Genomic DNA, 13,979 nt, shown 5'->3' on the forward strand with positions numbered 1-13,979 from the left:
TTTTTTTTCTGGAGACAGAAAGCTGACACAGTGATTCAATTAAAGAAAGATAGATACAAATTCAATGCCAAATAGATTTTATTTTGGGACCCTTTAGAAGAGAAAGCCTTTCATCTCCTCTAGCCGCCCCCCCTCCCAATACATTTAAAAATGAAATAAACTTGGATAATTTTCAGGTCCTTTTAAGAGGAGGAGCTAAAAGGCAATTTCTTCTGCTCCATTTTATTGGAGTTCTTTTCTTGGCTCCCTTCCTACCCAAGACATCTTATATCTGTTCTAGAAAAATGCCCTAAGAAAGCTGGCTTCTGAGGGACATGAGGCCCGCACATTAGGTCTTTTGGAAAGTGGCATCAGGCCACTGCAGTCTATCCTCTCCCAGTACCATGTAGAAAGCCTGTGACTTATAGGATGGCTTTATATTCATCTAAGCCCCTACGGTTTTGCTTCTGGTCTGTGCTTACACGGTCCCTTCCAAATGCTTTTCTTCCCATCTCTGCTTGTCCAAATACTCCTCCATCATAGCTCACATCACTTGACACCTCCAGGAGGGTCTCCTTGAGCAAGGTTTCCCAAAACTGCACAGCCCTTCCCTGCCCCTCTCCCTCATGCCAATTACTATCTACTTTGCATTTCATTTATTTATATGTATGTATTACCTTCCTGCTAGGTTTTATGTTTGTTAAGTAAGTACGTTAGGCATTGATTTGTCCAAAGTGCCTAGCATACTGTCTTAAATGGAATAAATGCTCATTAGAGATCCATCTAATAAATTTAAATTTCTGTAAATATCTTAGGGGGAAATTGCAGTGTTACTGAGAGTGCTCTGGGCCTGAGCCCTAGTTCTGCTATGAACTTCCCATGGGCACTTGAACAGTCTCCTCCAGGACTCCCAGTTCAATGACTATCTACTGAAGTGGGAGCCCTAACCATTTTTAAGGTCCTTTCAAATCTAGATTGTAATTTAACTTAAAATAAAGATATTCCACTATTCTCTAACTCCCACTGAAACCCTGGATTAACCTTCTTACACATATTTGCCTTTGGCTAATTTCTAATAATGAAAAAATAAACAAGAATTCCTTTTGTTGCAATCAGAGACTTACCTGGTATATGGAGCAGAATGGGCTGTGTGGTCCCTTGGGTTTGGTGTGAAGGCAATGGCCAGCTGACTTTTATAAGATGAACGAGCCCTGCCTCAAGGAAATAGAGGCTCTCAGGTGCTCTGTTTTCATTCCTCACCTGTCACACATGACTCACACTACCATCCTCATCACCGTTTGGCTCAGCTTTTGTGATGAACGCCATCTGATATTTTTTGCCACGGGCTGACAATGATGCCACTGGCCTAATTTTCACTGCCACCCTCATCCTCAGACCCAGGTGCAGGGCTTGCCTTGAGGGAGGGCTGAGCAGCAGGCTTCATGGAGAGTTTTATTAGTTAACCCTGGGGGGAGACCTGAGTCCTGTTGAGGCCTTGTCACCTGCTGTCCTTGTCATTGAGACGGTTCTGTGGGACAGAGCAGTCTTGCACACATGAATGGGTGGGAAAGGGAGGGGGAGCAGAGGAACTGAGGCAGGCACTCCTTGTCTGCCTTGGTGAAGGTGGAAGCTAGAAATAATGAAATGGTCTGATTATAGACCCCTTGTCTCAGAGTCCAAGACCCTTCCATCCATTTCCCCCATCTTTTTCCCAATTCCATTAAATTACACACATTCAGAATAATTTACTGATGGCTCTCCTACCCACCCCTCCCTCTCCCTGACTGGTTGCTAATGTGGGAAAACCTGCTTTCCTTCACCAACCACACCTTTATCCTTCTCCTACTTCAGGAAATTTCAGGGGCTAATCCTTCTGGGATGACCTTTTCCCTCCACTCCACCCAGACATCTGGCCCTGGCCTTTTCCTCCTTTCTAATCAGGCTAGACTGCCCCCAACCTGAAAACCCAAAAGCCTTTTCTACCTGCCTCCCCGCAGCCCATCCATGGGGTCCTTAATGATGAATCCGTCTCAACTTTTGCCCACTTCCAGCTCCAGCCCCAATACCTAGAGATCCTGCTGGCTACGAGGTTTTCCTCCTCCCTCTGGGTCTGTATCTCCAGGGGGCTTTCTGAGGGTCAGAGCTGTTCCTGTTCAAACCAACGGTGTCCCCACCACAGTGTTTGTTTCCTCATTTATTCAACAAATCTCAGTGGGGAGCCTAACATATACCCATCATGCCTGTCATTCTTTGATGAGGAAGCCCACTTTCCCCCTACAGACCGTGAACTCCTCAGGGTAAGAGACAGAGCACAGTTCAGAGCCACTGAGATTATGGATCTCAGAGAGCCTTTAGTCCACACTCCTCAAGGGATGATTGGGGAACCTCAGGTCACAAGAGGTGAAATAACTCATCAAGGTCAAAAAAACAAACCCCAGGAGGAAGAGAATTATACACATAAATCCTGTGTTCTCCTTTGTTTTGATTCCTTATGACTCCCTAATGTCTAAGGAGGAAATTAAGCCCAGGTGGAAAATTGATTAGAGGTGGAAAGGGGAGCCCTTCCTGGCTGAGAGCTGGACCACTCGTAGCTCTGGAAAGTTTCAGGAGTGGCAGTGTGAGGACACAGAAAAAGCCTTGCCTTGTGGGCGAGCCTTAATCAGTGCTAAGATAAATCCCTTTAAGTAGAAATAAAGATGCTTAATATTTGAGTGGCTCTGAACAGTGGGTGTTTCTAGCTCTGCTAAAGTAGGAAGGGCATGAATTAGAATAGGTGGAAATAAGGTTCAGTTTATCATCACTCAGGGCACCAGGGTCGGAGAGAGGAAGGGAAAAGCCAAAATTAAAAGTCAAAAACTAAAGCCAAAACTAAAATGTCTGCTTTGAACCTGAGTTGATTTCACACTAGGGGAGCTCTCAGAGTGACATCACGACACAGCTGAGGTGAAGGCACTGGGGCAGGCAGTAGGTGATCAGCCCCTGAGTGCCTGCACACACTTGCCTTCACTCCATGATGGTCAGATTCTGAAGAGTCTCCCTGCCAAGGAACTTCTCTTTCCTGGGGACACAAGAACAGGGATTCCCTCAGTCCTTCCATAGGCAATTCCCGTAAAACTGATGTCTCTGGTTCAGAGCTGCACTTGAAACACAAACTGTTACTAGGTGTGGCCTTTGGAAAATCCAAATCATCCTTAAAACTTAGGTGTGCAGATAGTTCCTCCTCCTCATCTAACCCCTCCTTTACCCAAACACACACCTAAATGTTTGTGGAGCACCTGCTGGCTCCACAGCTGGTGAGCTTGAGGCCAAGGTCAGCCTCCCACTGTGTCCATGCGGCCATAGGTCCCTCTCCATCTCCATCCTCACACAGTGCCTGGCGTGCAGAAGCTGCTCGGCAATTATAGACTGGCAATTATAGACTGACTGCCTGCCTGGCTGGCTGGCTGACTGAATAAATGAATGAATGACTGAATGGTGTTATTTGTGAAGACAGGTTCAGAGTCTACTTTGAGAATTACCTAGAAGCTCTGGTACAGAGTCTACCCACTGCTCTTCCCACCCACCTGCTTCATTGTCAGACAGTTTAATGCCCCACCTTGCTCCGGGCTGGTGCCAGCCCCATTGGTACACCCGAGCTCCAAGCCTCTTGCCTCATTTTGTTCTCTCCTAGGTCTGTGCCCAGGTCCCCTTGTTCACCAAATCCCCACCCACGAGCCCTGACAGCAGGGGCTGCTGGAACCTGTTGCTATGTCTGGTAGGATTCTCAGCCCTGCAGGAACCTGCTGCCTTGTCCTCTGTCCTCTGGTATCACCCAGCTTGTCTCAGGCCCTGGATGATCTGAAGCCAGCTCCGATGCTGTCGTGCTCTCATGCCCTCCCTGGACCTTAGCCTTGGATGCAAAGGAATTTCCCTCTCCCTGGTTATCAGTCCTGACTAGACAGTCCTGCCTGCCTCAACATGTGCTTCCTTCACCCCACCCAAGCCTGTGTGGGCTGCAGACTCTGGAATTTTCTCTTGGTCTCTGACATTCTTCTCCCTGTGTATCTGAAGCTTCCACAGTGACTTGTGTTAATCTTCCCTTAGAAGAAACTTCGTTTCTCTGCCACTAGGGTTGAGTGAGCTGTTGAATCGGCCCCACAAACTCCCACATAAAGACAGGGGGAAACTGGGTGGCTGCCAACAGTAAATACAGCTCCCCAGATTTCTCAGCCTTGCACAGGATCCCCCACCTAGGACACGGGAGCTGCTGCTCTTCTGACATCGAAAACTGGCTCTCATTTGTCCCTGGAACTTCCATTGACTCTGAGCAGTGCCTCAGGTTCATCAGTCATTCCCAGAGCAGGGAAGATGGATGGCCCTAAGTCTAATCAGTGATCAGGCTTTTCCCAGCATAGATTACTCTCTCCTCCCCACTACCCTAAAGTCCAGACCCTACAAGAAGGTCATGCAGAATTTGAACTCCAGGCCTTTTCCTGTGGGGACTGCATATCTAAAGCATGGTAACATTTAAAAATATGCAGTATTAAGACTTTTACCCCCCACCCTTTCTCTGATCACCTTGAGAAGCTAGGGAGACCGCAAGAGTGTCAGCTGCTCCACTCAGGCCATGGTAATTTAAAAAATGTCTCTATAACACACAAGGTCTTCATCTGAGAAAGGGCAGGAAAAGGAGAAACACCAGATACCAGGTGTTAGGAGCCTCCTGAACACTTTGGACCAGCAGGAGGAAAAGCTAAGTTTGCAAATGTGGGTGCAGAGGTGGAGGGAGGACATGAAATAGCACCCGAGAAACTCTCCTCAACCCCTCATCCTATAGACAAGGAATGATCTGGTGTGGTGGGGAAAGGAACTCATTCCAACCTTCACAGCCTCTTTAGTGGCAGAATCAGACCAAAACCTGGGATGCCCAATTCCCTTTCCTTTCTACCATCTCTTTAAGAACAGAGCATGCCCCTCACCCTCACTGTTTTTATTTCCAGTCCTTGAAGGGATGGACAAAAAATTAAACTTGGCTTCTCTAGCTTGAGGGATATAGAAATAAAAGGACCCAGGCTTAATGTCTGGCCCAGCTGTTTCAAAGCTTTGCCATGCCCTTATTAGTTGGATGACCTTGAGCAAGTTGCCTAACCTTTCTGTAAGCTATTGTCCTTATCTTTAAAAAGATAACTTTAAATTCTACTTCACAAAGTTGCTATAAAGATTAAATGCAATGATGCTTCTAACACTTTAAGATGAATGAGCTAAATACATCTAGCATGATAATTCTTGCTAGTTTGTCTCATTCTTTCCTCTCCTTCCACTTGAAATCAGATGAAACTTCTTCCTTTTGACTGCAAGTTTCCTTTTTTCCTTTTCACTCTGTGTGTGTGTGTGTGTGTGTGTATGTGTGTGTGTGTGTGTGTGTGTGAGAGAGAGAGAGAGAGAGAGAGAGAGAACAGAGAGCGAGCGCCCAAGTACAGGGCATACTTCTTCAGTGGAGCAACATTCTTGGCCTTTGTGATTGATTTATCTACCCTCATTTTTTTTTACGTTCGATTTCAGGTTTACATGTTTACCAAATTGTATCTTGAGTTATTGAACAGTGACAATGACTGCATGGTTCATGTTTTATAGGAGTTGGGGCATGGGAAGTAGCTAAAATTATTGGTGATTATACAAAAACCTGGACAAACCTTAGATAAGGCAACTCAGGCAGAAAATGTTGAGTGACTCTCCCAACATGTCATAGAGGTCTGATGTGCTAGGGTACAGTCCCTTGAGAACTATGTTGTATTGCTTCTCAAGACTAGTGGGACACTCTATAAACCAGAGGGTGACTCTTAGAAGAGACACTGACTGGATCCCTGTAGTCTCACACATCTGAGCTGATCGACTGCCTATCTTCCACTAGAGGTAAAGCTTCTCCCGGTATGGATGATCAAAAGACACAGACATATTTTAAAATGAAAAGTATTAGAATCTGGGATGGTTCAGACTGATGTGCTATCCCTCCTATTAGTCATTGTCTCCTGGGCTGTAGAGGGGGGCAAAGGAACAACTGCATGGCTAAAAATTTTCTGCAGAGAATCTAAACCCCATTGGTAGTGGCTGCTGTTTGTGTTGTTGCTGGTCCCTTCTGTTTGCTCAGTTATGCCTGCTTTGTCCCTGATCCTCCTCTGATCACCCTCGAGAGTGCAGAGTGATCTCCACAGATTACAGGTTTGGAAACATGAAGTCCTGGATTCAAATCCTGAGTCTGATACTTACTAGCTATGTGTGTGATATCAGGAAAGTTTTCTAATAATAAAAACAGCTACCATTTCATTAGCTTCTACAAAGTGGCAGACCGTGTTCTAGGTGTGACACTAATTCTCACAATAGCAGTGCAAGGACCAGGTCTTTAAATGTAGCCTATAGATGTGGAAGCTGAAGCACAAAGAATAAGTCACTTGTTCAAGTTTACGTGGCCAATAATGTGGCAGAGCCAAGATGCAAATCCAGTACCATAACTCTTAAGGCTTTGTGAATCTCAGCGTATCTTACCCATAAAATTTGTCTTTAGACCTGTTATTAAATGAGATTACATATGCAAAACAACTACTGTAGTGACTAGAACATAGTAGATGGATCATATATGACAAGTGCATTTCTTCTCCTTAGGGTCTGAACTACAACTGTTATTAGAAATTAATCTTCCATGTCTCAGAAAAATCTAATCATTTCCTTCATTTTTAAAGTAGCCAATCAGTCATTCATTTAACACATATTTGCTGAATGAGAGTCAAATGTCAAGCATGAAGTCCCAGGTTCATGAAGTCTAGGAGGGAAGTAGGCAACATTCTTTGAGCTTCTGGGATCCAAATCTCATCAGTGAGGAGGGTTTACCAACTGACTTAAGCATAAGCATGACTTAGGATGCTCCTTCCAGTGAAATAGAAATACCTAAGGGAAGGACCTGGGGACCCGTATTTCTCAAGTGCATCAGGCGGTTTTTTAAAATCAAACCAGTTGGGAAACAGTAGACTCTAAACACAAGGACTTTTCTACCTTGATTGCAATTGACATCATCTGGTATCTTTAAAAAACTATTCATGTCTAGGCTCCACTTCAAAGTTTCATTTAATCAGTTCATTTTTTTTTTTATTGTCACATAAAACCAGGATTGAAAAATCACTGCTCTGCCAGAATATCTCAACTTCTAGGACCTGAATCCAACTGGAGAGTCCCAGTCCTATGAATAGGTGGAAGGAGGTGCAGGTGGGTGCTAAGATACCTGGGCAGATATTGATGTTGATGCAACTAGATGCTGATGAATGTGGGTGTTTGGCCTGAGGATATTGGGAGCCTTGGGAAGTAATTAAGTCCCATCTGAGGAAGGCAAAGTACACACACCCTTGAATGTCACTCTTCCAAGCAGGGAATCATCAAAGCGCAAGCTCAAGCTGGCGTGGCAGGCTGGTTCTGGGGCCAGGAGATGATCCCGGGTCACCTTCCTGGACATCATCATGCACATGGTATGGAGACCTTCTGGTGGGTTAAAGGCTCATGCTTCCTTCCTCCAGAACATCCTGGCAGGGCCAAATTATGACTTTTGGGGGCACAAAGTACCAACCAAGTATACTGCTGCTGAGGAGAGAAAAACTTTTTGTCTATCGTCTTAGGTTCAGTAATGGGGGCCTGCAAATGTGACTGACAGAAGACAGATTAATAGGAGAAAAGGCATATGATTTATATTGATATCAATATTTTTTACATGCATAGGTATTTCACAGAAAAGAAGTGAAACCCCAAAGAAGTGGTTAGGTTTGGGAGCCTGTATATTCTTCCTAAGAAAGAAAAAGGGGTTGAGCTTCAAGAGATAATACATTGTGGAAGATGACTAGGGATTATATGGGGAAACTTCTGAAATATAAGGGCTACTTTAGCAAGGTTTGTTCATGCAGACTCATCTCAGTGCTGGCTCTCCATCTCCAGTAATAAGAATTGGTTCTCTCATCCTGCTCAAGAGAGGGGATAAATTTGTGCTCTGCCTTTAGGCAGATAGGAGGAAGGCAGAAAACTATGTCCTTGTTGACCCTCAACTGCCTTCAGCTCAAAAGAATACTTGTGCCAAGTGGGACATTTTAGGTGGCATATTCTGATCCTCGTTACTGCCCTTCAATCCTCCTCTGCCCATCTATATAAGATAAATCTTTATTTTTCAAAATTACCTTAAATTCCTAGTTGCCACTTGTTTTTAAATTTTCTAGTTACCATAGCCTGAAATTGTTCATGGAATCTGATCTTCATTCATTCATTTACTTACTCTCTTATTTTTTGAGCTCTCCTCCTGCCCCAAACCCATGTATGTACTCTGCTTATTAGGAAACCACCAGATCCACCATGATGGGGTTAGAGAGGGTGGGGTAGGGAACACAAACCATACACATGCAAAAACTCAAAAGAATTAATAGATCGACCTAATTTTAAGGCATCCAACCCAACCTCTCATCTTATGGATAAAGGACTGAGGTTAAGGAACTTGTTCTAGGTCACAGATTTATTCAATAGCAGACCCAAAACTAGAATCTAAGTCTCCTCTTTTCTAGCCTGGAGCCTTCCCAGGCTGGGAAACAGATAACAATTACTTATTAGCATAGACTCCTGAGCTAGAGTAAAAAGACTTCCATATGGCCACCTTCTACTTCTAGGCAGAGGAGTATCCTTAGCTCACGCTTTGATAGCCACCTTCCCCAGCTGTAGATGAAAATAAAATCAATCATTTAATAAGCATATGCTATATGCAGCCACTTTCTGGATATTATCACCAATCCTCCCCAAAATGCTGCAAATAGTTGTTTGACCCTGACACCTTTTCACATATGAGAAAACGGGCTTTGGCTCTAAGTGACAGAATGCAATCACACAGCCAGGAAATGGAGAAGCTGAGATTCAATTCTGTTCAGTCTGAAAGCCCCTACTCCTTTTGCAAAAAGAAATGGAATGTCAGAACAGCTCCAATGCAGATGCCCAGGCCTGTTCACTTTGCCTCTGAGGGCCTCCTGGCCAGAACAGGAGGTGGCTGGGAATTTGAGCCTGCTGCTGAGTGTTTGTGACAGATAGATCAGGTAGGGCATTGTTCTGTTTCTGGGGTAGACAGAATTTTCTAGGTAATAAAATAGTGAGAAGGAAGAATACTGGGAGGAGGGTGTATTGAGCTATCCCTTCTCCCCTGGCAGTGTTTGGAGGTTTTGTAAATATAGTCTCCTTTCCTCAGAAGAACAGACATGTTTTAATTTTGTTGACATGTTGCGGATGGGCTTTGAAGATACAATGGGGTAGAAAATGGGTAAAGTATGCACACAAATAGTGAGAAAAATAATGGTTTAAGCCAATCAGGATTGAAATATTGCCGAAGTACTTTTTAAATTTATATAACTCTTTTTTAAGAAAAGGAAATATAATATTATTATACAGGAAAATGTACACAGCTCAATGCATTTGTGTGACTACATCTGTCTAATCAGTTCCCAGATAAAGACACAAAACTTTGCCAGATCCTCGTAAAGCTTACCTTCTAGTCATTCTGACTTCATAAAAACAGATGGAATTATACAACATATGCTTTTAATATCTGCTTTCTTTCCCTCAAGACTATGTTTGAAGGATTCATCCGTGTTATGGGTAGAGCTTGTCTGATGTCATTGTGTTGTGGTATGCCATTGTATGAAAATTCACAATTAATTTATCCATTCTACTTTTAATGGATATTTGGAATATTTTTAATTGGAGCTATTACAAATACTGCTATTATAACTGTTTTCATACATGTGTTTTAGCAATTCTATGTACACATTTCTGTTGTGTATACAATAAAGAGTGAAATTGTTGGGATGGGGATGCATATGATCAACTTTAGAAATACTGCCCAATTGTTCTCTGAAATGGTTGTCCAATTTACACTACCTTCAGCAGTTTATAAAAGCTTCTGTTTATCCATATTCTCACCAACACCTGGTATTATCTTTTTAGTTTTAGCCAATATGTTGCATTGTGTAGCAGTATCACACTTTCATTCTAATTTATGTATCTTAGATCAAATTAAGGATAATAGACATCTCTACAAAATAGTCTTCTAATACATGAACATGAAACATCTCCAAATTTGTGAGTTCTTAGTTTCTCTCAATAATGTTTTGTAATTTTAGTATAAATGTCTTATCTTTCATTACACTTATTGATGCTATTTTAATGATATTTCTATTTTATTGAGGTTAAACTAACAAAAAGAAAAATGCACAAATCAGTTGAGTGTATGTTTTGATACATGTATGAACCCAGGTAACTGTCACCCACTAGACTGAGAACTTATCCAGAATCTCAGAAAACTTCATGATATCCCCTTCCAATTGGTACTCTCCCCAGTGATGGCCATGATTTTGACTTCTATCCAACAGACTAGAATTACCCCTGGCCTTTCAGTTTTTAACTCTATCTGGTGTGTTTGCCAGAGGCCCTCCACCTGGCAGGCTGCAAACTCCATTCATTGTTTCATAAACCTACTAAAAACTCCACTCGACTTTTCAAAGACTTTCTGCTTAGGTATTTAATATCCTGACCTGACCATTCCTAGAATTCATTAAATGTTCCAAGTGGAATGTCAACCACTTGCTTAAAGACCGCCCCCGAGAGCACCCATAAATTCTCTTGGTCTCTCTGTCCCTAGCAATGGTCCTCCACAGTAGAAAGCTTTGGTTTTCATTCTTCTGCTCTTGCCTAGAATCCACAGATTATCCCAGGTAAACATTTGTTGGCTCACCTCTCTGAGGCTGTCCTATCTCTGGAGTTGTAGGGTCCCCGGGTGGGTACAGATAGTTTGTAATTTGGTCTAGATATACACTAGGCTGCTGGCTTGCCACAGGCTGTCCTGTTCCACCTGGAAACAGTTCTTTCTTCTGTACTTTTGAAAAGCTAGTCATTGCGCATTTGGTTATAGTGAGCTAAACAAGACTCCTGTGCTTTAAGGGCTCATAATTTAACTTTTATGTGTTTAATTATGGCTGCGATTTTGACGTAAGCCAATGTTGTTTTGTGAACTTCTGAAGGGTGGAATTACATAAAATAATTTCTTCGTAAGGGGGAATGGATGCCCACCTAGTCATGCAGAGATGGGACTTTAAACATGGGTATCTCCCCTTCCTCACTGAGTTAATAACTGAGACACAGATCACAGCAGAAATATTCATTGTTTCAATCACCCCTATCTGTCCAATTAGCTGAAGACCATGCAAATCTATCAGCCTGGAACTCAAAAGTCTGTGGGAAGACTTGCCAAGGCCTTCCTGGGAGACATGAAAATGACATGAAACACCTGAAAAATAGTGTGTCCAAGAAACTGAATAGGGCTTAGATGGAAGGAAGCCAGGAAGGGGACTGCTAAGACAGACCAGCCTTTGTACTTGACAGAGGGGAGTTATTTTAGGATGCAGGGATTGGGGCAAAGAAAGGCTGTCAATGAATTCCTAGGGCTAGAAGCATTCTTTTTGAATCTTAATTGTTTTTACAATACTTTGACTTTCCTAGTTAATGTCGGTACCCACTAAGTTTTAAGTAACTACTACTTGGAAATATCAGCCATGGATAGCTACTTTAAGGGAAAGTAGAGAAGGTGGTCATTTGTTCCTTTTTAGGCTAGTGTGTTAAGTGAGAAAGCAACTTATGCTTGATGGTGGCAACTGAAACTGAGTGACCAAATCCCAGGAAAAGAATAAAGCTCAAGGGGAGAAAATCTGACTCTGTGTTCAACTACTCCTTCCTACTCAGGGTCTCTTCTTCAAATACTTTTCTTTCTTTATGTCTGGGAGGTATGCCGCTTCTTTCCAATACAGGCCGCTGGTCTCACACATGGGTTAGGAGGGTCAGGAAGCCAGTTGTAAAAACAGGTTTCTTTCATAAGCTGCGTAAAGTCAGACTAACTGACAAAACCAGGCCCTGTGTACTTTGTACAAACTCTCTGTACGTGGCCATCCCTGGAACAACATTTCCATGTGTAAGGAAACGACTTTGACTTCCAAAGAGTACACTGAGACACAGGATAAACTGACTCTGGATAGCTCTGGAAATCCAGCATGGCAGAGTGGAAAACTAAGGTCATTCTAGAACTTGCTACATATCAGATGAGTGAGTATGAATAAGTAAGTGAATGAGCGTGAGTTAATGAATGAATAAAAACATAAACAAATATGTGAAAAAGTCATTTGCACATGTTTGTAGAAATGTTTTGCAGGATTCAGGCCATTTACGTATGCTTTGTGTGTTTTTTCGGAATGACAATTTCCAAGAGGAAAAAACTGCATTCATCAGGTGGGCTGGGCTTCTAATGATAGGAGCTAAATTTTCCTCCTTTTTGATCTTCCCTAGATGGGATTAGTTATGCAAGACTCTATTAAACTTTTGTCAATGAGTTGCTGGGCTTGTTTTCTGTCCTCCTTTACCTGAGATATGTCTGGATATGTTTCCCCATGGTTGGTTACCAGAGAGTAACTGTGTCCGTAAGAGTGACTTCCTGAACTCCCAGGCATGTGTGTACTTGCACCTTCACTTCCCTAAAATGTTCCCTCTCTGAATGAATGAATGAATCACAGAATGGGACTGGGAGTGGACAATTAGCCCAGGAAGCAGACACATTTATTACATGAAGCACATTATTTTATTGGGGAAAACAGGAGAGAAGCCCAGATTAGGGGGCATCAGGGAAAGGAATGAGGCAGAAACTGTGCGCCAGTCTCTGTGACCCTTCTTGTCAGGGTGGAACCCCAGAAAAAGCCCAGATACTTTCCTCACTTTGGGGAATGGATGGGCCTTAGCTGTGGCCATGCTGGAGCCTGGAGAGGATGAGGTCTCTCTCATGCCTACCTGGGAGAGCATCAGGGTGGGATATGGAAGAAGCCAAGGTGGTATGTGTGGGGAGGGGTATGATAGGAAGAAATCCTTACAGTGCTTCCTTACATCTTGGGCAGGAGGAGATGGGAGAGGAGGGTAGGCTCAAGAGCTGGAGGGAAGGAGAGAAGGAAGAAGAGAAGGTTCCATCTGATAGCCAGGATGGTGGAATATGTTAATATCCAGTCCATCCTTACTTCTGTTTACTCTTGGGGGCTTGCTGGGCTGAGGGACACTTCTGCTGGGCTGGAATGACGGTGCCCTTCGGTGGGCATTGCTTCTTGACCTGGGGAGCACATGGATCCTTGGTTTTGGGTGCACATGTCTCTTGACATTTAACAGGGGGTGGCTGACAAGGTTGCTTCACTTGCTGCTGCTGGGCCCTCTGGGGTGGGCAGTGCTGCTGCTGCTGCTGCTGCTGCTGCTGGGAAGACATTGCTCTAGGAACAGGTGAGCCTAAAGGAAACCGGGCAGGGACACCATGAGAAGCATGTCTGATGATTAAAAAGTATCCCAGACATTTTACAAGGTCAAAGCATGCCATCTTAGCTGACAGATCTGGACAATGTCAACTGGCTCCCTTGGATAATGCAGACAATAAGAATGGGCAAGGATGTAGGGGTGTGAGGAGAGAACAAGAACAGTCTCTGTCTTACAGGGAAGCATCATGGTGTGTGTGTGTGTGTGTGTGTGTGTGTGTGAGAGAGAGAGAGAGAGAGAGGGAGAGAGAGATTGGGCTGGACAAGGGGTGTACCAAGATTGCAGAGGCCTGATCTCTAATCCCTGCTCCACCCCTGACTCACCACGGAAGGCTAAGGCAAGTCCTATATGGCTATAGGACAGTGGTTCCAGCCTTCTACAAAGAACTGGGAAGCTTAAGGGCCAGCCAAATAGATCACTGGAGCCATAGGATGATAGGAGGATGTTCAAAGGAAAGAGCACTAGCCAAGAAGGCTCAGGCTTGGGTTCTAGGTCCATCCTGCCATTCACTGCATGGGCAACCTGCCTTCTCTGGGCCTCAGCACCTTTATTAGAAGGATGCTGGTCAGGAAGTTCCCTGAAGCCTTCCCAGCTCTGATGAGTGTCTCTGGCTATCTTTGTAG

At 43.8% G+C, this 13,979-nt stretch overlaps 1 protein-coding gene across 1 annotated transcript; it reads right to left on the bottom strand.

The window, feature by feature from the left end:
• Positions 1 to 12,623: 12,623 nt before the first annotated feature.
• Positions 12,624 to 13,363, bottom strand: LOC105497908 (small proline rich protein 4). Its single transcript, XM_011769436.2, has one exon. It carries the CDS (start codon positions 13,310 to 13,312, stop codon positions 13,070 to 13,072), a length of 243 nt encoding a protein of 80 aa, XP_011767738.2. The 5' UTR covers positions 13,313 to 13,363; the 3' UTR covers positions 12,624 to 13,069.
• Between the last annotated feature and the right edge of the window lie 616 nt (positions 13,364 to 13,979).

This window comes from Macaca nemestrina, chromosome 1 (genome assembly GCF_043159975.1).
Source record: "Macaca nemestrina isolate mMacNem1 chromosome 1, mMacNem.hap1, whole genome shotgun sequence".
Lineage (NCBI taxonomy): Eukaryota > Metazoa > Chordata > Mammalia > Primates > Cercopithecidae > Macaca > Macaca nemestrina.

Bases quoted from the DNA above. Each gene is read 5' to 3' on its own strand.
- LOC105497908 (XM_011769436.2), bottom strand. From the start codon at position 13,312: ATGTCTTCCCAGCAGCAGCAGCAGCAGCAGCAGCAGCACTGCCCACCC.